We start from the raw sequence: 24,723 nt of genomic DNA on the forward strand, positions 1-24,723 counted from the left end.
AAGTTAAATGTGACCTTAATATATGCTCTCCACATAAATGCTTACTAATGAAGTTATTAACTTACCTCTGGTGAACATTCCAGAATTTTAACACCTCTACTCTGAGTTACTCTAAATCCTACATTTTAAACCCCATTGAACACAAGTTTAAAAAGCCAACAACCAACTCTCCCCAAGCAGCAAAGGCAGGTTAAGATGCCAAAGACTGCTTTCCCTCACACAGATCTTTACACTAAACAAAATGCTTTTACCTTCTTCTTTCCACTTACATTCACAAGTCTCTTTCTAAGGAGGCAGGTCAGACAGTTTCCCCAGCTTTGTAGTGGGGGTAACAAACCTAAGAAAAAAATAAAATTGCAGCCCCTCCACCCCACCAAGTTTAAATTTTCTGGTACCAAATTTAAGATGGAGGGCATCCTCCTTAGAACCTTAAAGTTAGTTAATAGACTTTAAATGCAAATTTGACTTACAAATTAGTTTTGTGCTTCTGTTTCCATAAGAAAATGCCTTATAATATGTAGATCTTTTTTTATGTTGAACAAAATTCACTTTGACTTGAAAACATTTTATTTAATTTATACAAATAACTACTAAATACAAAAAGTAGATTAAAACAAAATAGTTATTTTTTTCTGGCAGAGTTTAAATGCACATAATGGATAATTCTGAAGAAAATGCATTTTCCCCACAGCGTTCAGGACTAAAATTCTACTGAAATCTTTGCTTCTAAATCAGTAATATATTCGGTGGTGTCACGTGGGTAATGGCTAAATACGTTCTGCATATGAACTGAAAAAAAAAGTTACAGTCTACACACATATAAATGTGAAGCACTTAAAATGTGAATTTAACAGATAATAAAAGAAAATGTCCATTTCAGAGTATAGTGTTAAAAACATTTTGGTAATAAAATCATAAGACCACATAAAAATAAGCTTTAACATATGCATGCAGCAGTTTTGTAAAAACTGCTACCTGCACAAGTAATAAATAATTTGCAAAGTTGTGTATAAACAATTCCTAATGTTCAGCGTCATTGTAAACATCAGCACATGTGTAAAATGCAGCAAAGTCTGACATTACATTTTGTTTTGCCAAATTGAATTCCTATTATCCAAGACAGACCAGTGGAGTACACAGCCAACATTTTGGCAAGTTGGGTCTTTAAAATTAAGAGTAACAGTGCAAGTAAGGAATGCAAAGAATTCCTAGTGCAATAAAGAAGAGAAGCACAGGCAATATTGCTGATTAAAAATTCACCACCTCCTTGAGTTTCCCGTGGGGAGTGTCTAGGAGACCTGTGAAGATATGCAAAGCCACTGTCTTAATGCCCAGATCTCTTTTAGGATTTCTCTGTGTTCCTCCAGTTCCCTACCTTTGCAACATTGTCTGTCCAACGTTAAGTCTCTGCAGTGTGAACAGTTTGTGAAATGCCCAGGTCACAGTCATTGAGCGAGGTTAGGGTGGTTTTGGTGTCTTCCCCAGCACACAGCCGGGTAAGATGTCTGCCTTGTCAAAGCAGCCATTTGGGGAGGGAGACAGATGGATTCTGTTCTGATAACCAGTCAGGCCAGCAATAGGTCCCAGCTGGACAACAACAATAATGTCAGATCTTCCTTCTTGACACCATGAAAATGTCAACAGTCAGTTTTCAATTTGTCTAGGGAATTATCAATTTTGGTCAAAGTCTTTTTGATACGCAGGGCTGTGAGTCTGGCAGATGGATTTTGATACCAGCATTCTTTCATCAGCTTGGCCAGGGAGGTTAATGTCTGAGGAGAGAAAGAACCAACACCACAGTGAATAAGTAGCTGGGCAGATGTTATTTCAACCATTTTGCAGGGCTCTGCAGGTCTTGTGATGTTATTACCATCCTCCTTACACAAATATCAAAGCCTTGGCCACTGGTAAAGAAGCCACTCTTGAGTGTCTTAATGCTACCATCTGACTTTATCAAGTCAATTACATATGCCAGTCTGGACCCCTTAACTCAGAGCTAATACTGAAATATGCAAATAGGGTCATTTCTCAATGTCTTAAGATTTGCTACTTACTACTTAACAACAGCAATTAAGGATTGTCAGCATTAAACAGCCTATGTTTGGAATTTCAGATATGCAGAGACAGAAAAGAATTTAAAAGCATTAATTCAAGTCTCTTGGTTTACAGGTGAAACTGCAGCCCTAGGGCTAGTGGCATAGTAATGACTCTCCCAATTCCTGGAGCTGGTCAAGGGCAAAAAATCTTGTGCATGTTGTCATTTGTTATCAAGATTTATACATGTGGCTCTTTCAAGAATGAGACCACTTTGTGAACCTGTTCAACTAGGTCTAAAGCCCTTTTACATAAAATAGGAAGAGAAAGCAACAGACCAGATCACTCTACCAGCTGAAAACTCTGGTGTGTATAGAGTTGTATACAAATGTACAGACAGTATAGCTCTGAAATGAAGCAAGCATAGTACTCTTACCGGGTCTGAGAACCATCTGTTGGGTATGTTAGGCCTCTGTTGATCCACACAGACTACCTTCCTCATATCTTCAAAACTTGGGTCATTGGGAACCACATCATAGAATGGTGGCTTGTAATCCTCCACAATACCTTCATACATGGACAAGAATTGTGTTGGTTAGCAAAAGAATAGAGGTTTCCAGGGTGTTACTGATGGGCATCACAGGATACAATGCAGAAAAAAAAGAAAAAAGTACTGATCACCTTCCTCAAACTTCAAAATGATCCTAAAAGCTACAGGTAGGTCTTGAAAAAATACGTGGAAAACAAAGCAAAGGAAGGAAGCCCTGCAGAGAACTTAGGGGCAAAAACTGTTTAGAAGAAAATATGACCACTACTTAAAGAGAAACTCTTTGATTAAATAGGGTCAAGATACCTAAAGAAGGTACATGAATCTAGTAACTTCAAACCATAAACTGAAATGAAATGCAGTCCATGAACTAGAGCTAGAGGCAAATAATCCAAAACCATCAGCAAAACACCCCTTTCTGTTATTAGGGAAAAAGTCACTGCTGTGAAATAAGCCATCCCCTTTGGAGGATGCAAATAATGTAATATGAAATGCAATTTCCTCCTTCATCCAGTATGTTCTAAGTGGCCTCTGTCACTCACAGCTGTCTGTTTGATGGCTCTATCATTTCCTCTTCGATCAAAGACACAGAACAAAATGTGGAGGACAGTCATCGGAAAGGAGAAGAATGACAAAAAGAACGAACTCTTCCTCACTCCCAGGCAATTACAAAAGTGGCTAATTTCTGCTCTGGCATGGTTTTCAATGCCTTGGAAATCTTTTTCCCCAGCAAAATTACATCAGTTCCTTACTCTTTGCAAAGAAAAGTAGTTCCACAAACAGAAAAATTTAAATAATTTGGAATGAGAACATGGATTCTTTTCTTTATAGAAATAAAACCCGGGAAATCTATTACTTCTCTTCCATCATCAAAGGCCTCAACAATGCGGCTAGTGGATTCCCTGGTTTACTGCCCTCTTCCTCCTAACTTCTCTTCCTAAATACCTACCAGATCGATTATTGGCACAGACGGGAAGATAACTGTTTTGCAATCTCCTTTTCATTTGTCAAAGAAATTAACAGTAAGAAGCTGTTCTAACAGATCCCATATAAATAAAAACCGTTTATGGAAAAGATTAGTCATGATAAGGAACATCTGTTAAATACTACAGTTATGTTAAACTTAATAGATTTATTTTTAAAATGGAATGTAGTCTAAATTACATTTTAAAATAATTGATATTTTAAAATCCAACTTACATTGCTTGGCTGTGTCTGCAACGTGTACTAGTCAGTGGACTAACACCATTCCTGGCAAACAAACAGTTCAGACTGGGCATAAATCCCTGCTTTCAAAAGACGACTTAAGATACTTCATCTCAGAGGCCCTACCTACTACTACTCTTGTCAGCCCTAGGAAGCATTCAAACAATATTTTAATTATTTTCAATACACGTATTACTAGGAGACATCACAGAAAATAGAGCTGAACACAGACCTGCAAGATAATTTATACCTTTATAAGGGCCACATGAATTTGTAAGAAACAGTAGGATTGTGCCTGCTTTATCATTCTTTAAAAATCTAGCGTGACAGCCATTTGGGAGTAATTTGCCTAGCCAGCTTGGGAAGGGTTATGCAACTATGAAGTTGAATTTTTATGTAAATACAAAAGTACAGTTAGATTTTTTAAACAGAATTTGGGAATACTCAACAGTAAATTTCACTATACAAAGATGAAGTTTTCTTTTGGGTTTATAGTTAATTTTAACTGCCATTTTTAATAAAAGGAATCAAGTTTAAAGAGATCATTTAATTCATTATGTCTGGGACTTAGTCACACCTCTTGTCAACCATTGGACAAATGGTTGACTCTCTCCATCTAATGTTGATCATGCTTCCCCAGAATAAAATAAGTCTGGGATTAAACTCCACCATCATCTGGAACTCCCTCTGGTCAAGGAAAGCAATTATTTCAAAGTATATTACATACCAACCATGTTTGGCACATCATACTAAACACTGAGGATGATAAAAGTATAAGACATGCTCTCAGTTTCCAAGGAACTCAAGTGGAAGATGAGGACAAGCCCCTCTCTTTTTTTGCTTAGATAATGGAAATCTTGTTAAAAAAAATTGTATTTTACCCCTTTATATATCTTGAAAGGCAAGAATAGATGTTCTAAGTTTTACTTGCTAGTTTCCAAATTGGCTCAAAAACCACTTTAATCCCTTAAACTGTGTGATCCAGAGGCTGTCCTTTGCACTTCAGTTCAGTCGCTCAGTCGTGTCCGACGCTTTGCGACCCCATGAATCACAGCACGCCAGGCCTCCCTGTCCATCATCAACTCCCAGAGTTCACTCAAACTCACATCCATCGAGTCAGTGATGCCATCCAGCCATCTCATCCTCGGTTGTCCCCTTCTCCTCCCACCCTCAATCCCTCCCAGCATCAGAGTCTTTCCAATGAGTCAACTCTTCGCATGAGGTGGCCAAAGTACTGGAGTTTCAGCTTTAGCATCATTCCTTCCAAAGAAATCCCAGGACTGATCTCTTTTAGGATGGACTGGTTGGACTGTCTAAGGATATACAAATAAAGATGTGATGTTGGTGATGAAAATAATGGGAAAAGAAGATATGAAAAAAATACAAACTAGGAGTAGGGAGAAGAGGTGGGGGACACGGTGCTCAGGGCGTTTTAGAGATTTAAACCACACCACTTGTGTGGTTTCAGTACCAGACATAAACCTGGTGCCATGGAAACATAAAAAACTTTCTGGGAGCCAGGACTTGAGGGAACCGAGAGATGAGCTGTCGAGAAAGACTATGGGACAAGAACACACCAAGGAGGGGGGGCACTCCAGGCCGGCGGAGCACAGGAGGGGATATGGAACAAAGACAAGGGGTTTCCAGTGATCCTTCCATGTTGGAGAGGGGCAGGGACGTTCCCTTGGCTGATATGGGCACACGTGGTGGGGAGGGTGAGAGGTCAAGGTTAGGCTGTGAAGTGACTCATGTCGAGGCAGGAAGTTACTTACAACTATTCCTCTTCTGCCAGAAAACAAGTGGACTTCCAATCCTTTTACAGTAGCACCCAATAAGCAACTGCCAAATCGTGAGCCAGCGAAGAGAACAGCGTGCACTCAGCAAAAGGGACTAAAAATACAAAGTACTTCAAGTGCCAAAGGAGTGGTACAGCAACAAAGGATCCAGGAGCACAGCCGGAGAGGAGCTCCTCAAGGTGGTCAAGGAGGGACAAAGCCTGCCAGGCCTTGCTTTTTCACCTTGTGGGGGGCGGGGGGGGGGGGGGGGGTGAAACTTCAAGAGCCATGGAAAGAATCAGAGAAATTATCCATAACCTCTTCCCCCACAACTTTGGACATGTGTATCTGATTTATGCAATTAGTTTTATTCCTGGACATATGTTTAAGTGATATTTTTCTCTGGGGCAAATATACCAACAATATCCCTGGCATTAATTCACTGCATGGTTCTAAGTAGAAGCCTTTATTGCCAGGCCTTAGTTCTAACACCTGTAAAGGACACATCACGATCTCAAGAATGCCCTGGACAGGGCTTCAAACCACATCAAACACCAGAGAGGTCTTTCTGAAAATTCAAGTATCCAGAAACAGGGCCTTCCTTGTGATCCTCCATACTCGAACCATTTGGCTTTTGAAGTTTTGGGGGTTTTTTCAATTGCAGATAAGGGTTTGTAGATTTAGCTGTAATCTGAACAATCTGAAGGTGAGGCAAAGATGCATGCATGGAGCTGCTGGATGGCACAGGGAGCTGAGGGCAGTGTTCTGTGGTGTCCTAGAGAGGTGGGATGGGGAGTGGGAGAGGGGCAGAGGGGATATATGTATGCATATGGCTGTCTCACTTCATGGTATAGCAGCAGCTAACACAGTGCTGTACAGCAATTATACTCCAATATCCAATAATTAAAAGAAAAAAATAATACATCCATGCAATGTTATAGTCAGGTAGATCACAGCCTTCTTTTCCTTCAGAAGAAACTGAGGACCACTCAGGGAAAATGTACTTGTCTAAGCACACTGCTAATTAATGACAAACCAGAATCCATTTCACTGTTTGTATTCTGTATCTCTTCCCAACAAGCCCCAAATGGGACAGTGCGTACATCTCATCACAACAGTGGGCTCACTCTCCCCACTGCCTCACAACTTGGGTGGACACATCCGAGTGACAGGTGAGGGAAGCAGAATCCCCAGCACCTACATACTTACAGAGTGCTACCATTAACAGTTAATGCCTACAGGAATTATAAAACCCTTCAGAAATCAGAACATTACAACTAAAGCCATTTTACATTGAATCAGAGTGCTTTATGGTTGGCTGCTGAGGAATCTCTACGTTAATACAGTGTTTCCTTCAGGGATGACCTGTAAGAAAACAGTTCACAGACAAAATGTTTTTTCATCTTAATTAAATAACTATATATGCATTTTTAACATTATCTTCCATTTAATGCCATGGGATACTGGCTTTCCCACTTCTGGCAGTCACATTCATTTCCTTTTAAAAAGAAATGTTTGAAAAATTTCAAAACAATTAAGAAAATAATGGTCCAAGTGGCACTTGGATAGGAAAAAGATCATAAAGGTGGTACATGGATGAAAGAATCTTGGGAAGCACTGTTTTCAGAGACGCATTTTTTCATGGTAGGAACAAGATTCAAAACATGTATCTATTTTGCCTGGTGATCCAGTGGCCAAGACTCTGTGCTCCCAACGCAAGGGGCCAGGGTTCAATCCCTGGTCAGAAACTAGATCTCACATGCCACAGCTAAGACGCAGCTCAGCCAAACAAATATGTTTTAAAAAATAAATGAAAAATGTTACTTGTCTTAAAAAAAAAATCTACTTGTGTTACTTTGCTTAACACGCCTCACAGGAGGGATTCAAACACAGTTTTCACGCCATGGCCCACATAAAACACGAGGGACAGGCAAATGGACGGCACTCTCACAGCCAAGGCGGTGACAGCCGAGGGGCTCCAGTCCCAGTCCCCCTTGACCCTGCCTCACTGCCAGAGATTTCAGAGTCACACCTGTAAGCCAACGGGGCGCACCTGCTGGGAAGCCGTCTTTCTCCCCAAGGGAGATGCCCTTCCTGAAACAGGAGCACAGTTGGAAGGACAGCTCTGTTCTCTGCTAAGTAAAGTACACGTCTGGCAGCGATGACCTCATCCCACCACCCCAACTCCAGTTCATGGGCCTGCGGAACCATGTACATCAAAGTCAAGACTAAGTGCATCATCTGAAATCTGTAAAAAAGTCATTTCCGCTACTGGGATTCCCAGCAAAGAAATAGCGCCACAGCAGAGAAGGCTGCCCCATCGAGCCCTACTAAAAATACTGATTAACGTTACAGCTGTTAGAGATGTCAAAGGGCCTAAGAGAGATGCGCGGCTATGTTCTGAGTTAAGCTATGACCAGACACCTTAGATCTCACATACCTCAACCTAGAGGGAGATGCTCCACTAGGGATCCAAGCATTTGCTGGCTGTGGAGGCCTTACAAGAAGAATGTATCATTCACTTGATGCCGGGGCTGCTAGAAGGTTGGCATCACAGAGGCGTGCCTTGGTGGAGGGCTGCTCTGAAAGGTGTGTCGAGGAAGAGAGACTGGTAAGCAGCAAATTTCACCCAGTAAAGTTCTGCTCGCCTCTCATTATTCTGTCGTGAGGTCAACTGACTGCCCTCCTCTGGTCTAGACCTTTAACGCAAGGCCATAAAGTTCCAGGAATCAAGGAAAAAAAATCCTTCCTTCCTACTCCACCTCCATATTCCTGCCCCAAACCCACACTTAAAGCCTCAGACAAACCTGAAAGAAATCACTTGAATACTTGAAAAGTTCTCTGTTTCTCCCCTTTGTTCAAGCCTTAATAGACACTGAAGTAGTGAAATAAAATCAGGAAACACGCTGGATGTTAAGTTGCTGACGAAAATCGAGTCATGGTTTCTGTGCACAAGCCCACTGTGCTTAGGAACTGGACACACACATGGCTCCTTGGCAAGCCCAAGGACTCACAGAGGAGGTTTTCCAAAGTATGTGTGCCAAACACAAGCTTATTCTAACAAGTATTTCCTAGTCCACACCCCATTAAGAGATGTAGCTTGGCCAGCAGGGTATTTTCAAGAAGACACGAACGCTTTTTGACACACTGGATTCCATCACAAAGTAAAGCCAGTCACAGGGCAACAAAAGCGTGTCTGCAGAACCCTCCTGTGGGCAGGGAAGAGGAGACACGCGAGGGGTGTAACAGAGGCTCCTGCTGCTGGGATGACGCCACCGTCAAAGGTGTGCCGAAGGAGGGACAATGAAGATCGTTTCAGTTTTTAAAGCCAAAAGCAGAAGATGACCACAGTATTAGAGCAACACAGCTCTGTTGTTTCTACCTACAGGGTTCTAAACACTGAAGCTGAGGCGTCAGAGAAAGGACTTCTGATCCCAAGAAGGAACGGCTGCAGGATACCTGGCTGGGGCTACTAGAGGTATTTTGATTAGCCCCAAAGCTAAATGGCACAAGTGAAGAGCTGTGATGCACCCACTTACCTGTGGTGTCCACATGTCAAGTTCTGTCTCCATGTCACACTGAATCCAGGTAACGAGAAAGTAGTGTGTCTGCATAACTGTATATTAAAGGAAGAAAGGAAGAGTACTGCCCGAGAAGCAGCAAAACCCCAGAAAGAAAGGCCACGCCCTAGCTACAAGACTAGAAGGAGAAAGGGACCCTTCTTCGGCTTGGAAGAGAGGGTAAGTTTCACGTATCAGAACACAAACCAAGAAATCCTGCTTACACAGGCTCTATCAGCATCCTAGGGACAGTCTTTATTTCCTGGCCTGATTAAAACTGATAGAATATGTTTCAGTTTTACCTGGGATCTCAAGAGTACAGTCACTGACTACAGCACAGCATCACCTGGGGCCCTGTTAGAAAACAAAATCCTGGGTCCAGCCCCAGACCTATTAATCAGAGACTCGGCGGGGTGGGCGGGGGAAGGGCGTTCAGTAGTCTGTGTTTCTGGGTGTTCGTACTGCACACTTTGCAGCTTAAGCACTAGTGATCCAAGCAAAACCCTGCCTTAGATCCACATAGAAAGTTCACCCAGAAATGGTGAGAAAATGGTTTTCCTTCTGACCAATTCCAAATTCAGTATCAAACTAAACACAAACAGTAAATTCCAAAAGATACTACTGAGATAATTTCAGATGCGAAAATGGACTGAACTCTCATTTCCTGTACAGACACAGCATGAAGTTTATTATTAGTAGCAAAGAAATGTAAAGTTCCCATGAAAATATAAAATGCAACATATTTTTATACTCATGGTTCACTTGAGGATCGTATTGCTCCAAGAGAACTATCTGGTCATCAATTTTTACAATAGACTCAGGAACTCAAAGGACGCATAATGATAATGACCTTCCTAAGATAAGATATTCATATATTTAAACGAGGTACATTTAATATGCAATAATTTCAAAAATATATATCCTTTTAATGTCAGTTCTTAAAGCTAGTAAGAAAGTGAAATAGGTACATCACACCCTGGGGTGAGCGGGATATTGTAAATTAGAACAACTCTATGGAAAGCAATTTGGCAATATGTGTCAAGCCATAAAAACATCCATATTCTTTGACCTAATAGGTCTACTTTGTTTCAAATTAAGAATAATTCCCTAAATGAAAAAGTTATATGAACAAAGACATCTACTATTGGCCCACATGGAGGAGACAGGATATCTAACAATAACAGTTAAATTCATGAACTGACCATTAATATGACCAAAAATGAAAACAGATTAACACTAAAAAACCACAAATGAAGAAGATACAAATTATATCTAAGAATTACAGAATTACAACTAAGTAAAATATATAATATATACATGCTTGCACAAAGAAGGCGGCGAAAGAAACATGAACGTTGGAAGGCAAAGGCAAAGCCTACTCATTTTTCTGTTTGGGGATAATACTACTACTCAATATGAATAGATTATCTGCAAGCAGCCTTGAACACTCGCAAGTTTGAGTTTGGATAAACTAATTTCTGTCTTTGTGCATGTACATATTCATGGGAGAAGGGAAACTCGAGAAAAGAGGAAAATACCAAATTAGTCATTGTCAAGGGACAGTGGCTGATTTAAAATGAGACTTACCACCCCCTAAAAATCAAACCACAGAACAGGAGCTCAACCCACAAAATTTTAGGAAACAGAGAACAATCTAAACCATGATGTAAGTAGGAGATCAGTAAATCAGAAAACATCCAAAATAGTCTCTCTCCCTCTACCCTTCACGATTTTCAGAAATAATGTTAGAAGATAGACTGAGAAAACTATTTGTTGAGCTACATTTTAAACCAATGACTCTAATTTCCATCTGACTCCTATTAATCACAGCTGATCTTCAAAAGCCATTTGGGTTTAAGCCTGTGACACAGGGAACGAATTTGCAACACGAGTTCTTACAAAGCCCAAGTCCCGAGTTTCTGCCAAGTTCGGCTTTCATCCACAGGCTGGCCTGGCACAGCTCCAGCACCCACAGCTGGATTGCTACCATCCTGGCCTTGGAACATTAACTTCCTCTTCATCTGGGGCAAGTTTCCCATCACACGGTTTATTATGACACCAATCCTTTTCTAACGTGTTTAAGATAAACTAATTATAATTTGATTTTCAGTTCTAAGCCTCTCAAGAATTATTAGGGAGGGGCATGGGGGAAATGAAGTTGCTGTGCAATTTCAGGCAAAGTTCAGACAGAACTTTATAAATCAGCAAAACAATCACTCTGTTGCAAACAATTCTCAAGGCGCTTGAATGGCAGAAAACGCAAGTCAGTAGCTCCCAACAATTGAGAAACAATTACCAAGAAAATGTTCATGACTCCATCCAAAGAAAAAAAAAACTTTAAAAGAACTGTCAGGTTACAATATTTGTGTGTTTATGTTTAATGTGAAACAAGGGCTTTGATACCCTTAGAGAGTTTGTTAAACTCTGCTTGGGGGTGGGGCAGAGGAGGGAACGCTACTCCAAAGGCTTGCCAATTTAAATTATTACACACTAAAACTATGTTACCCCAATTCCACTTCTCTCACAGAACCTCCTATTCTCTGGCTGTGTTATTCTCAAAAATTATGGTTGCCCCAAGAATTCCAATCATTATAAGGAAGTATCAGTGGAAGGTGAGATGGAGCTTGTGTTAGCGACTCCACCCATTCTCTCTAACACTTTAAATCTAGGATCCTAGTGGGTCCCAGGAAGGCAGAGCATCTCCAGAAAATGAGTATCAGTTTAAACATATAGCATTTTCTTCTGCTTTCCAAGAACAATTTCCAGATGTGTCCTCTGTGCAGTAAGACTTCCAATTGTGAAGGTGTGAAGAGGTCGATTTAGTGGATTTGAGAGATGCTGCTCTGATACCATTTTGTGGGTAGATGAGACACATGTTGTACTTGACTGAGAATAGGTATTGCCTCCAGAATGCAATAAACTTAAAGTTCAACAGTGCATTTTTGGTGTTTTTGGCTGATAAGAAAGACAGAGGTGAAGGTTATGGTAGGGAATATAGGTTAAGAATTATCGACAAATATGTGTTTCCCTAGCAGATAAGGCAACACCACCGTTTCATGAAACTTCCTTATACGAGGACCAGGATGAGCCTCCTATTCAGAGCTTCCTGAATGTAAACGTCACTTACTCAGCAAGTACAGCCTGCTTCTTACAAAGGAGTGAATTCCTAGTGTGCAATCTGAGTCTCTTCTCAATAATCCAAACTTGAGAAGGACACTTATCTAAAATAGCAACATTCACCCTTAGATTTACTTGAGCATTCTCCTCATGATAAACGTCACTTGGGAAAAGAGCAGAGGAGGAGAAAGGATGGGAGAAAGACAGAATCATGAGGATGGAGGAAAGAAGCAAAGTACGGACTGAAGGAAAAATACCAACAATCAAGGAATACGAAGTCTTTTGCAGAAATACTTTATCTATCACCATCTCCTTTTATGCAGTTAAAACAGACTGCCCTTATGCGCCTTGCACCGACCAGCCATAAATCAAATATAAATGCTGACAGCTTCACAGATATGATTCATGGAACAATGTGGACTTAAATATTCCCTCTGCCCTTTTAAAGGTAGCAGGATCAAGAGGACTCAGACAAGGACAACATTATATGAGATCAGTTACCTACCATTGCTCACCATCCGCCTGGCCACCTCCCACAAGACAAGTCCAAAGGCCCAAATGTCAACTCTCTTGTAAGAATCGAAACAATCCACCTGGATAGTTTCATCGAGAACTTCGGGGGCCATGTAGCGTTTGGTGCCCACACGGGGGTTGTTCCCCACATCGAGCTGATTGGTGCTCTGGGAATGCATGACTGCCAGGCCTAAAAGGAAGGAGACAACAGTGTCAACCCTTTCTCACAGAGGGTTGCTGAAGGTTTCCAACCCAACCCGGTCAACAGCGCCCTCTTGTGGCATCCAAGGTGACTGCCACATTTCCCACCCCCCACCACCCCTAGTCATCCCTGGAGTGCTGTTGTGATGACTTGGGTTGAGAGCAGGAAATAGGGCTGATGCCAGAAACATCCTGGGTGTATTAAATTAATATAGGAACCTCAGAGACAAAAAGGTTTGAGTAAATAATACACCAAACCAATATGAAGCCGGTGTTCAAAATCCACAAGAAAACAGACTCACTTGTTAAATGGGAGCCTCAAAAGAAGCGCTCAGCTCCAGCACAGCTCCCACTGGTCTCCAAACAAACTTCAAACCATTTGAAGAAGGGACTTTGAGGTAACTTATCACTACATAAAGAGGCGACTGCTCCGGGCCCTGCTCTGTCCCTAAAAAAGGACCACTCATCTGAACAGTTGTTATTGTTCAGTCGCTCATTCATGTCGACTCTTTACGACCCCATGGACTGTACCTTGCCAGGCTCCTCTGCCCATGGGATTCTCCAGGCAAGAGTACTGGAGTGGGTTGCCATTTCCTTCTCCAGGGGATCTTCCCAACCCAGGGATCGAACCCACGTCTCCTGAATTGACGGGTGGGTTCTTTACTACTGAGCCACCTGGAAAGCTCCATCTGAACAGTAACCTGGGCCAAACCCACAGGCTTTTTTCTCAACAGCCACATGTACAGAGAACAATAAGCTGACCCCAGATTGAAAGCACAGCTCTCATGTTAAATGGTTTTGAAGCACTTTCTTAAGCCATGACTCATTTCAGAATTCACCAGCCATCTAAAGAGACCCACATTCCTCACAGACCAAGGGACAGATACATGCTTGGTTTATTTAAGAATGGAATTTTTGATGCATAGGCAGACCAACTGAAGATGATCTTTTCTCTGACACTGAGAATAATGAAAATTGCCAGAGTGGAGTTAGCAGGCTGTGTAAACCTTTGTATCCTGGTGGGGATCCCTCAGGTCATCTGTGGAGGATGCTTCTCCCCCAAGTCCGTGGCTCTGAATGGGTGGGATGACGACTCCATATAAAGCCGGGAGATAGCATGCATGTCATCTCAGCCTTACTAATTACCAGAGACACCGGCAACTGGTTCCTCTTTCCCTTAATTTTATAATCAATCCTAAGATTCCATAGCTACTATGAACATTGCCCAAATCATATATGTCCCTCCACCATTTCCAGAACCAAACAGTCAAGATAACAGAATACAAAACAAGCGCAGTTTAAATAGGCATAGAGATGCTAGCTGTGGTGGTTTAAAAATATACCCATGAGTGTTTTGAAACTTCTCCCTTAAAGAGGGGAAACTCAATTCCTTATGCCTTGAGCATGGGCTGGACCATCAAAGACAACATGGCAGAAAAGTGTGTGTTATTTTCAAGATTAGGACATAGAAGGCATATGTTTCCCTGTTTGCTCTCTGGGGTCATTCATAGTGTTGGAGTTCACTCCAGCAGCCCAGTGAACAGGACCAACAGTGAGTGAGCCATCCTGGAGGTTCCTCCAGCCCCAAGCAAGCCTTCAGATGCCTGCAGTCCTGACTGACGGCATGACTGTTAGCCCTCTAAGACCCTGAGCCAGAACCACAGACTTGAGTTGAGCTTGACTGTTACCCCTCTAAGATCAGGAGCCAGAACCATAGCCTCGAGTTGTTCAGAGACTGCTGACTTGACTGGGTGAGATAATAAATTTGTGTTCTTCTAAGCTGCTAAGTTTTAGAGGTAATTTGTTTCCCAATAATCAGTAATCACACTAACTAAAGAGACAAACCAACCAAATGAAATGTGCCTCAATTCCTATTTCAAAAAACCTGGAAAAACTTGAAAATGGATACAGTAAATGATATTAAAGAATAATCAGTAACTTTTAGGTGTGATAAAGTATGATTATGCAAGAGTATTTCTTAGGGGTTCATTTTGAAGCATTTAGGACTAAAGAATTGTGGTGTCTACAGTTTATCTTCTAATGAATTTGCAAATATATATACTCAGCCACATATAGATAAAGGAAATTTGGCAAAATTTTAGTAACTGCTGCATCTAGGTGTTGTGGATATGAATGATCATCAAACTATTTTTTCAGTCTTTATGTTTGAATTTTTTTATAATCAAAAGTTAGGAAAATACAATACTGGTATTTTTGCTAAAATATTGGTAGTTTTGCAATATTAATAACAACATAATTGTGACTCTTAATTTCTAGGTATAAAGTAAAAAGCTAATATAAATTGTGGTCGCATAGGAACTATCTCCTGTGCTAGTGATCTACTTCCCTGAACACCCCTTAAAATACAAAGTTGTGTTTGACACCATGAATCCAAGTGGAGGGCTGTAGGCCAAAATAAATGTAATTAAATAATCAGTTGACTTTGCTGCAAATTTCTCCCAAGTCCCATAAACCAAAACCAACAGCTGCCTCAGTCTGCCCATCTTCCCTTGGCCTCTGGACTATAACAGTATCTACCATTTAAATGATTATTTGCAAAGCATTTATAAAATTTCTGAATCTTACATAAGAATCGTGTGAGGTATAACTGACTTTCAGTAACATGAATTAATACATGAACACACTATTATAAAAGTTTCCAACAACAGAGAAGGACAGGCACAGTATCAAATACTGAAATCCCCCCTGCTAAGCTCCCCCACTCTTGCACTGAGTATAAGCAGGTCAGCAATTAGGGCAGGTAAACAGAGGAAAGGACCTGCACAAAAATACTGGGTCAATAACTGGGGAACGCAAATCACCTTAGCTTCATAACTCCTGGCATAGTCCTAACAGTCTTCTACGCCACAACTTGCCACAACAAAAGTGTTAGTGGCATGCCTTCTCACACTTGGAAAACACCGTAAAATAATTTCTCAACATGAACACAAGGACTTTAAAGGGATTCAAGATAAATAAAGTTTTCTGATATGTCAACTATTGTGTTTAATAACAAACAATTTTATCATTTATATAATTAGAGCTCATACTGCCTAAACCTTTATTAGCGTACCTGCAAGACCTACAATGATATGAAAATAAGATAAACATTTTTTATCCAAGTAGAGTGGGCATCCCCAGTAGTTCACTGCAATGAAGACCCAATATTACAATTCAGTTCTCATTAGCCTATCACTCAGCCAATATTCTAGGGGTCTAGGGTAAGTAGGCTTTATATAGAATGCCACTGTAAATGAAAATAATCTTATTTATAATGCAATTAAAGCTACGTTAAGAATCACTCTACCACCTAAGAATGAGATATCTCAGCAGAGCAAATGGTAAATTGGTTTGGGGATTTCCCCCCGCCTCTTTGATTTATATAATTTTGCGTTGGTTACAGAAGAACAACTTTAGATACCATTTTAAAGATAAATTCATTCCATATTATTTAACTGTGTACCTACTTTCTGTAAAGGCTTGTGAAATCAGAAAGCATCAGTAGTGGTTGCCTCTCAGGTTGGGTTGGGGCAGGAACGAACTGAACCAGCCCAAAATGACTTTCTAGGGTAATAGGAAGGTCTGTATCTTAACAGGGATTTGGACTTTACAGCATCTGTCAAAACTCTGAAGAGTTAAGATCTGTGCAATTAATGTGAAGTGTAAATTTTACCTGAAAAGAAAAAAGTAAACAAAAACTTCCAGTGACGATACAGTGGTGTGTATGCTGAAGCCACTGGAAAGAAGGGCTCTTTTGCCTGTAGTTTACTCTGAAATGTACAAAGACTGAGGTGTACTGATAAATAGGAGGCTGGATAAGTGATAACAGTAAAATGTTCATGGGAGAATCTAGGTGGTAAATATATAGGTGTTCACCATGAAGCCATTTCAATTTGCATTCCTGAAATTTTTCGTTAACAGTGTTAGGACAGAAAAAGATGCAACCCAGCTAAAAGGGAACATGACAAAAGTTAAAAAACAGTAAATTAAAAAATACTTTAAAAAATTTACCCAAATCTGCTATGCAACACTGTCCGTTCTTCTTAACCAGGATGTTTTTGCTTTTTAAATCCCGGTGAGCAATGGCTGGTTTCCCTTGGGTCCCAAAGATCTCTATGTGCAAATGTGCGAGACCGCTGGCTATGGACAGAACTATTCTCAGGCAGCTCACTGTGTCCAGAGTAGTAAGCTGAAGGTAGTCGTACAGCGATCCCATTTCATGATAATGTGTGATTAACCACAGCTGTGTACTGGAGTGTCTAGATGTCATGTCTGAAGCAATGAAACCTGGAGACAAAAATTAACAGACAAGTGAGAATTCCACATTACAGCTTTAGTACACAGAAACAGTGACCCATATAGTAGAGAGCACCCATGACAAAAATAATTAAACTCATCAACTACCATGAAAGAAGGTTTACAGAGGCATCAGCCGAGAAACAGAATGTACTTATTAATGCATTCGAAAGGCACTGCTAATGAATAGGAAATTTTCATATTCACTTCCATTGTAAATAATCCTTAAAATTTTTTTTTTACCTTTTAAAAATATTTTACATTGCATTAAGATTCAGATAGGAATAATATCTTTGTTCTTAACAGACAGTAATAGTGTCAAACCCTTCATCATGCTGGCATTCCAAGCACAGATCATTCATCGTCCACCCAGAGAGAACACAAAACCTAGAACCTAGACACCTGTGTTCCAGTCTCAATCTGCCTGTGATCTGCTGTGTAATATTGGACAACTCATTTAGGCTCTTTGGATTGTCTCTGTTGTAAAATCAAGAGGTGAGTTTATATTAAATAGCTGATTGATTCATTAAATTTAAAAAGGAATCTATCAAATATAACAAGCATCCTCTTCGTCAGTCACACAGGGCAATCAAGACGATGGTTATTTGCAGGCTAGAAAACACAGATTTGAAAAGGAAAAATTACAGTATAATGTGAAAACAGCCTTACTGTATACTAATATGTGCAAAGGACAACAGGGGCCCAGAGCAGGGAATCATAATAACTCAGACTAGATGTTACAGGAGGCTTCCATCAAGAAGTGACTACTGAAGTGGTCTTGCAAAGAAGTGAGAGACTCATCCTGTGATAAACCATACAAGAAAAGAATATGACAATTTATATATATATCCGAGCCACTGTGTGTAAAGCAGAAATTAATATGACACTGTAAGTCAACTATACTTCAATAAAATGTTTTTAAAAACAAGTGAGATAGTGAAAGATGTAGATACAGAGGAAAGAAGAAACTTTTCTAGACATTCTGAGGGAACTTTTCAACACACTGGAGGAACTTGAAGTCAGAGGCACTTCTTAACCTGTGAAATAGTGTACCTGTCTTTTCTGCTACAGAGATGCTTTCCTAACATTATAGATCTATGCCTTATGAATACACTTGATGGAGAGTGAAATTTAGAACTTAGAAATATAAGGGGATTTTTTTTAAAAAAAAAAAGATAAGACTTGAAGAATTAAATGACTTGTGAAAGAATAAAAGAAAAGGAAAACACTTAAAATGCTTTACTTTAGATGAAGTACTTTATATAAAATTTTAACACTTTGAGAAATTTTGATTTTTATAATATTTTCACAAATTGGGATTTTTCTCAATAGACCACTTGGATAAATAACATTATACTCATTTTACAAATAATTGAGTTGCTGCTGGGAGGTGCCAAGGATCACACAGCTATTAAGTTGCTAACTCCAAATTTGATGCTAGCTGCCCTGATGCACCATACCTTGCATAAGAAAGTGCTGGGAACAGAAAAAAGTACCTAATTTGATCATCATCAACAGAAGCTGTTACTAATTAGTGAGAACTAGCAGTGTGCCAGAGACAGGTTTAAACACCTCACGTACAATCCTCCAACAACCAACCACATGAACGGGATGGATTACATCACTAACATTAAAGTCACTGACACTAAGGTCAGTAATGTTACTGACATTAAGGCCAGTAACGTTAAGGTCACTGACATCAACGTCAGTAAGCCAGCCAGCAGTCTGGCTCTAGAACCCATTCTCTTCCCTACCAATTCATCCTGCCTTCAGACAGGCTGGCTTCTACTCAGAGAAAGACAATCCTGACATCTGTACCCATGGGGCATCTGTGAAGTGAACTGAGTAACACTTCTGCACCTTGGATCTTCGTCTTTCTCCCGCTTCCTCTAAGGTGGGCCCCACAGCCAGCCTCAGTCTCTCACTCTTCAGTTCTCCAGCCTTTGTGTCCCCCATAGCTGATGCTCTTGGAACCCTTAGCTGACCACAACGTAAATCAAACTGTGCACTTAGATGTAGAAAAGATTTCTGCTACAACAGGGTCCTGTTATATGGCTGTGCTGGTGCTTAGTCGTCCAGTTGTGTCTGAGTCTTTGTGACTCCATGGACTGTAGTCTACCAGGCTCCTTGATCCATGGGATTCGCCAGGCAAGAATACTGTAGTGGGTTGCCATTTACTCCTTCAGGGGATCTTCCTGACTCAGGGATCTAACCAGCATCTACTGTGTCTCTTGCATTGCTGGCAGATTCTTTACCCACTGAGCCATCAGGGAATACACTATTATATAGCACACGGAACTATATTCAATATCCTGAGATTAAACCATAACAGAAAAAGAACACATAAAATAATGTGTGTGTGTGTGTGTGTATATATATATAAATAGATCACTTTGCTGTATAGCAGAAATTAATGCAACATTGTAAATCAACTATACTTCAATTTTTAAATGTTTCTGCTTAATCATTTTGTACCACATGATATCCATCTTTAATGACTTTCTCAAAAATGAGTATCCCAAACTATAGAAGCATCACTCAAAAGAAATTAAATCACTATGATAAATTTGTGTAGCCTTTATTGATTCCTCTGGCCAAGGGAGAACAGCATCTGATTGATTGAGTGATTAATTAAATAAATAAGTAAATAAGATTCATTCTCTCACCTTCTCTAAGTCCCCAGGTTCTCAGAAAGGGATTTTTCCTGGCCCTTAATTATGCTTTAGACCTTCAAGAAAACTGACTTTCAAATAAGTAGGATTTTTAAAAGCTGTTTAGCACTCAAGTGTCAATTTGTAACTACATTTGCTTCAACATGCTAGAGCAATTTTATGGGGCATTTGCAGTTTGAGTCAAAGCCCTCTACTGTTAGTGGAGACTGAACAGGTGCCCATAAGTTGGAAGTCTGGCCCGACCATTTGATGTGTTCATAACACAGAGAGAAAGTGATTAGGGCAAAAGCCTCTTTCAGAACAGCCAAAGTCATCTTCCCGGGCTCCTTAAGAACTAAAATAAAACCCAACTCTTAAGTGAGGTAAGCAGTACCCTTGTGAGCCTCTTGAGTGGCAGCTCTTGTGGGAACCAGGCGCCAGGCAGCTCTGACCGTGGAGGAGTGAGGTCAGCATGCCGTGGAGCATAGGGTTTGAGAGTGTTAGGCTCCAGGGCAGCACTACGAGGCGTTCACATGGCTCACCACCCTGAGCTGGGTGAGCCCACCTCTGTCACATAAAATCACCGTCTTGGGGGCTGGGAGAGAGGCTCAACAGGGAGGGGACATATGTATACTTATGGCTGGTTGACACTGTTGTGCAGGAGAGACCAATACAACATCGTAAAGCAATTATTCTCCAATTAAAAATTTAAAAGAAAAAATTTTTAAAGATTATATTAAATATAAAGAAAATCACCACCTTGGTTTCCTCGTTTCTAAGATATGAATAGCACCGTCCTATACTTAAAAGGGTTACTGTGAGAATAAAAGAATTAGTACAGGTAAAATGCTTTGTAAGATGCCTACCACACAGTAAGTGTTCAAGTACAGTTGGTTACTCATAGTTCAAAATAGCTCCGGGTTCAATTACAACCCCAAATTTTGTAATTTAGCATCTTTTAGGTAGTTTCCTTCCAGTTGGTCTAGAAAAGTTCTGACATTAAATGGTGAATCAGTACCTTTTAAGAGTATGAGATACTTCTATAGATGGAGAGTATAATGGCCGCACAATATGAATGTACTTACATCTCACTTACATGATTAAAATAGTCAACTTAATGGATACTGTACCATAATTTTTTTAGTGCTATAATCTCTTAAAAATTTATTTTCTTGAAGGATAGTTGATGTACAGTGTCGTGTTAATTTCTGCTGTATGGCACAGTGATTCTTTTTCATATTCTTCTCCATTACTGTTTATCACAGGATATTGAATATAGTTCCCTATGCTATAGAGTAGGACCTTGATGTTTACCCATTCCATATTTAAGTTTGCATCTGCTAGTCCCAAACTCCCAATACTTCCCTCCACCATCCTCCACTCCCCGCTGCCACAAGTCTGTTCTCTACATCTGTGAGTCTGTTTGTGTTTTAGAGATAAATTCATGTCATATTTTAGATTTAACATGTAAGTGATATCATGTGTACCATAATTTTTTAAAAAAGAATGTAAGATGACAGGAATTCCCTGGTGATCCAGTGGTTTATTAGGACACAGTGTTTTCACTACCAGACAGGGTTCAATCCCTGGACGGTGAACATCCCAGAGGCTGTGTAGCTTGGCCAAAAAAAAAGTTTTGGACTGAAATTCTTACATTAACTCAATCTCCCTGGTTTTAGTGATGAGGAAAAGGATGCTCAGAAACATACAACTCTGGCCCAGAGTCACACTGTGGGCCTCTAATTATGTGAGTAGAAACCAGCTTCCCAAACTCCCAGACACTGTTCCAAACACCATAAAACAGTCTCCCATCTTTCACTTACCTGCTGACTTCTACACCAGACAAAGCAGAAGAAAGAGTTGATTGCTTTAGGGAGATAAACAGTGAGGGCCCAGAACTGTGTGTGTATGTGTGTGTACAATTATGTATTTCTTGGGGGCTAGAGTTGGCAGTACTCAGGGGTGGGGGAAATCATGATCTCATATTCAAAACAATATGCTCTTTTGATAGAAAAGAAAATGATCACAGAAAACCTCCAAGCCTCTACATCCAAAAAGCTGCTAAAGAAGTTAAACTGAAAAAGGTGATACATTTTCTATGTGCCTTCTCAACTAAAGGGACTGACTACACAGTAAAATTAATCCATGTAGCTGTAATTATGATGAGGGTACCAGAACTCATTAATTCAGAATTTCCGAGGATCACTGGGTAACAAGCGGACGATGTTTTGCCTTCTGTGATCACACTGAGGGAACCTAACTTCTTTCCCATGAATTGTATTGCAAAGGTGGCTTTCAATTTCCCAGAATGATTAAATCCAGTTTAATCAATATTTACTGAGCACCTACCACATGCAGGGAACTGTCCCTGGGACTGGGTGTTAAAACAAAAACCTTATCAGTTACAACCAGGAAAACAGGAGTACCTACCCTTCTACAGTCAAGGTGAGGATTAATGAGAAAATGGACATGACATGCAGCAGTGCTTACTGCACGGTGACTAATCGTTACTGCTGTTACACACACACAAACTACAGTATAAGGCAGTGTATGGTAAGGGCTGTCTAGTGGAGGTACAAAGTACAACAGGGCAGAAGAGTACAGGTAAGCTCCCTTGGGAGAGTCTGGAAAGAACTGAGAAGTTTCGATGCAAGAAGGGGTGGCTGGAGCAGGGGTATGGGGATAGTGGGTGAGCAGGAGCCACACGACAAACGCATGGACAATACCGAGGAATAGCAAACACCGGAAGTGGCTGCGTGTGGGCATGTGTATTGCGGAAGCAGCAGGGACCCCTTGAGACCTCAGAACGGAGCACCTGGAATGCCAGGCTCAGACGTCACAGATGTTGCAAGCAGTATGAGAGTCAAAGACATCTTGAGCAGAAGCGTCCCAGCTCCCCAGTGGAAGATAACTTAGTATCACAAGATGGACTGGAAAGGCAAGACCAACAGCAGCGGCACAAGCGAGAACTAGGTGAGGCCTGGGGCCCAGCGGGGAGGGGAAGAGGAGAAAAGGACACCAGAAGCAGACGGTTCTGAGACGAAACACACCATCAAACCGGTAAGAGTCAAGCATCGAACAACTTTCACACCATGAGTTGCAGACAACTTGACTCACTTCCAGAAAAACATCTATTTCTGCTTTATTGACTATGCCTAAGCCTTTGACTGTGTGGATCACAATAAACTGTGGAAAATTCTGAAAGAGATGGGAATACCACACCACCTGACCTGCCTCTTGAGAAATCTGTATGCAGGTCAGGAAGCAACAGTTAGAACTGGACATGGAACAACAGACTGGTTCCAAATAGGAAAAGGAGTACGTCAAGGCTGTATATTGTCACCCTGCTTGTTTAACTTCTATGCAGAGTACATCATGAGAAACACTGGACTGGAAGAAACACAAGCTGGAATCAAGATTTCCGGGAGAAACATCAATAACCTCACATAGGCAGATGACACCACCCTCATGGCAGAGAGTGAAGAGGAACTCAAAAGCCTCTTGATGAAAGTGAAAGAGGAAAGCGAAAAAGTTGGCTTAAAGTTCAACATTCAGAAAACGAAGATCATGGCATCTGGTCCCATCACTTCATGGGAAATAGATGGGGAAACAGTGGAAACAGTGTCAGACTTTATTTTGGGGGGCTCCAAAATCACTGCAGATGGTGACTGCAGCCATGAAATTAAAAGACGCTTACTCCTTGGAAGGAAAGCTATGACCAACCTAGATAGTATATTCAAAAGCAGAGACATTACTTTGCCGACTAAGGTCCATCTAGTCAAGGCTATGGTTTTTCCAGTGGTCATGTATGGATGTGAGAGTTGGACTGTGAAGAAGGCTGAGCGCCGAAGAATTGATGCTTTTGAACTGTGGTGTTGGAGAAGACTCTTGAGAGTCCCTTGGACTGCAAGGAGATCCAACCAGTCCAATCTGAAGGAGATCAGCCCTGGGATTTCTTTGGAAGGAATGATGTTAAAGCTGAAACTCCAGTACTTTGGCCACCTCATGCGAAGAGTTGAGTCATTGGAAAAGACTCTGATGCTGGGAGGGATTGGGGACAGGAGGAGAAGAGGACGTTAGAGGATGAGATGGCTGGATGGCATCACAGACTCGATGGACGTGAGTCTGCGTGAACTCCGGGAGATGATGATGGACAGGGAAGCCTGGCGTGCTGCGATTCATGGAGTCGCAAAGAATTGGACACGCCTGAGCGACTGGACTGGACTGGACTGACTCAGGCTTCATTATCACACTGGCAAACACTACACTGGCAGTGCTGGAACAGAAGTGCATTCTGGCAGCGGCCTTGCTATAAGCCACACCCAACCCAACAGCCTTGAAGTAGCCCACACTATCCTATATTGAAGAGTCAGATTCTATAGATACTTTACATCCACTATTAAAGAAGCACTCCAGGCAGCACTCCTCGCACAGGTATTAGTATAAACACATTTAGAGAAACTCCTCAAGAAGAAGTCGACGGACTAAAGAAATATTCTAACCCTTTATACTTTCATAGCAGTATTTCAATCAGCTCTCCACATATTTCACAAATGTTTCCAAGCTTCAGTTTCCAAATTAAAATGTATGCTAAATCCCTCTCTAAATCTGGGCTTTAAAAAGCAATGCCTTGTTTGAAGGAATGTGCATTTAATTATGATGTCCCTGGGAGCTATGAATCTCTAGGAAATCGTCCAAAGATCTTTCTTAGCTTGATTCAAGTAATAAATATTCAAAAAGGGTGGGGTAAGCAGAACTACGGAGGAAGCCTTGAAGTGAACAATATGGGGCAAATTTTTGTTATTTAAATAACAACCTGCAGA

At 40.8% G+C, this 24,723-nt stretch overlaps 1 protein-coding gene across 2 annotated transcripts in view; it reads right to left on the bottom strand.

The window, feature by feature from the left end:
- ACVR1 (activin A receptor type 1) overlaps positions 550-24,723 on the bottom strand; it is a 137,881-nt gene continuing 113,707 nt past the window's right edge. For both annotated transcript variants that reach the window (XM_005676108.3, XM_005676107.3), the window contains exons 8-11: positions 16,965-17,240; positions 12,745-12,942; positions 2,471-2,601; positions 550-1,772 (exon numbers count right to left, since the gene is read on the bottom strand). In XM_005676108.3, the coding sequence (XP_005676165.1) occupies positions 1,638-1,772; positions 2,471-2,601; positions 12,745-12,942; positions 16,965-17,240 (740 nt within the window). In that variant the 3' untranslated portion in view covers positions 550-1,637. The remainder of the gene's footprint in view (positions 1,773-2,470; positions 2,602-12,744; positions 12,943-16,964; positions 17,241-24,723) is intronic.

This window comes from Capra hircus, chromosome 2 (genome assembly GCF_001704415.2).
Source record: "Capra hircus breed San Clemente chromosome 2, ASM170441v1, whole genome shotgun sequence".
NCBI classification, from domain to species: Eukaryota; Metazoa; Chordata; class Mammalia; order Artiodactyla; family Bovidae; genus Capra; species Capra hircus.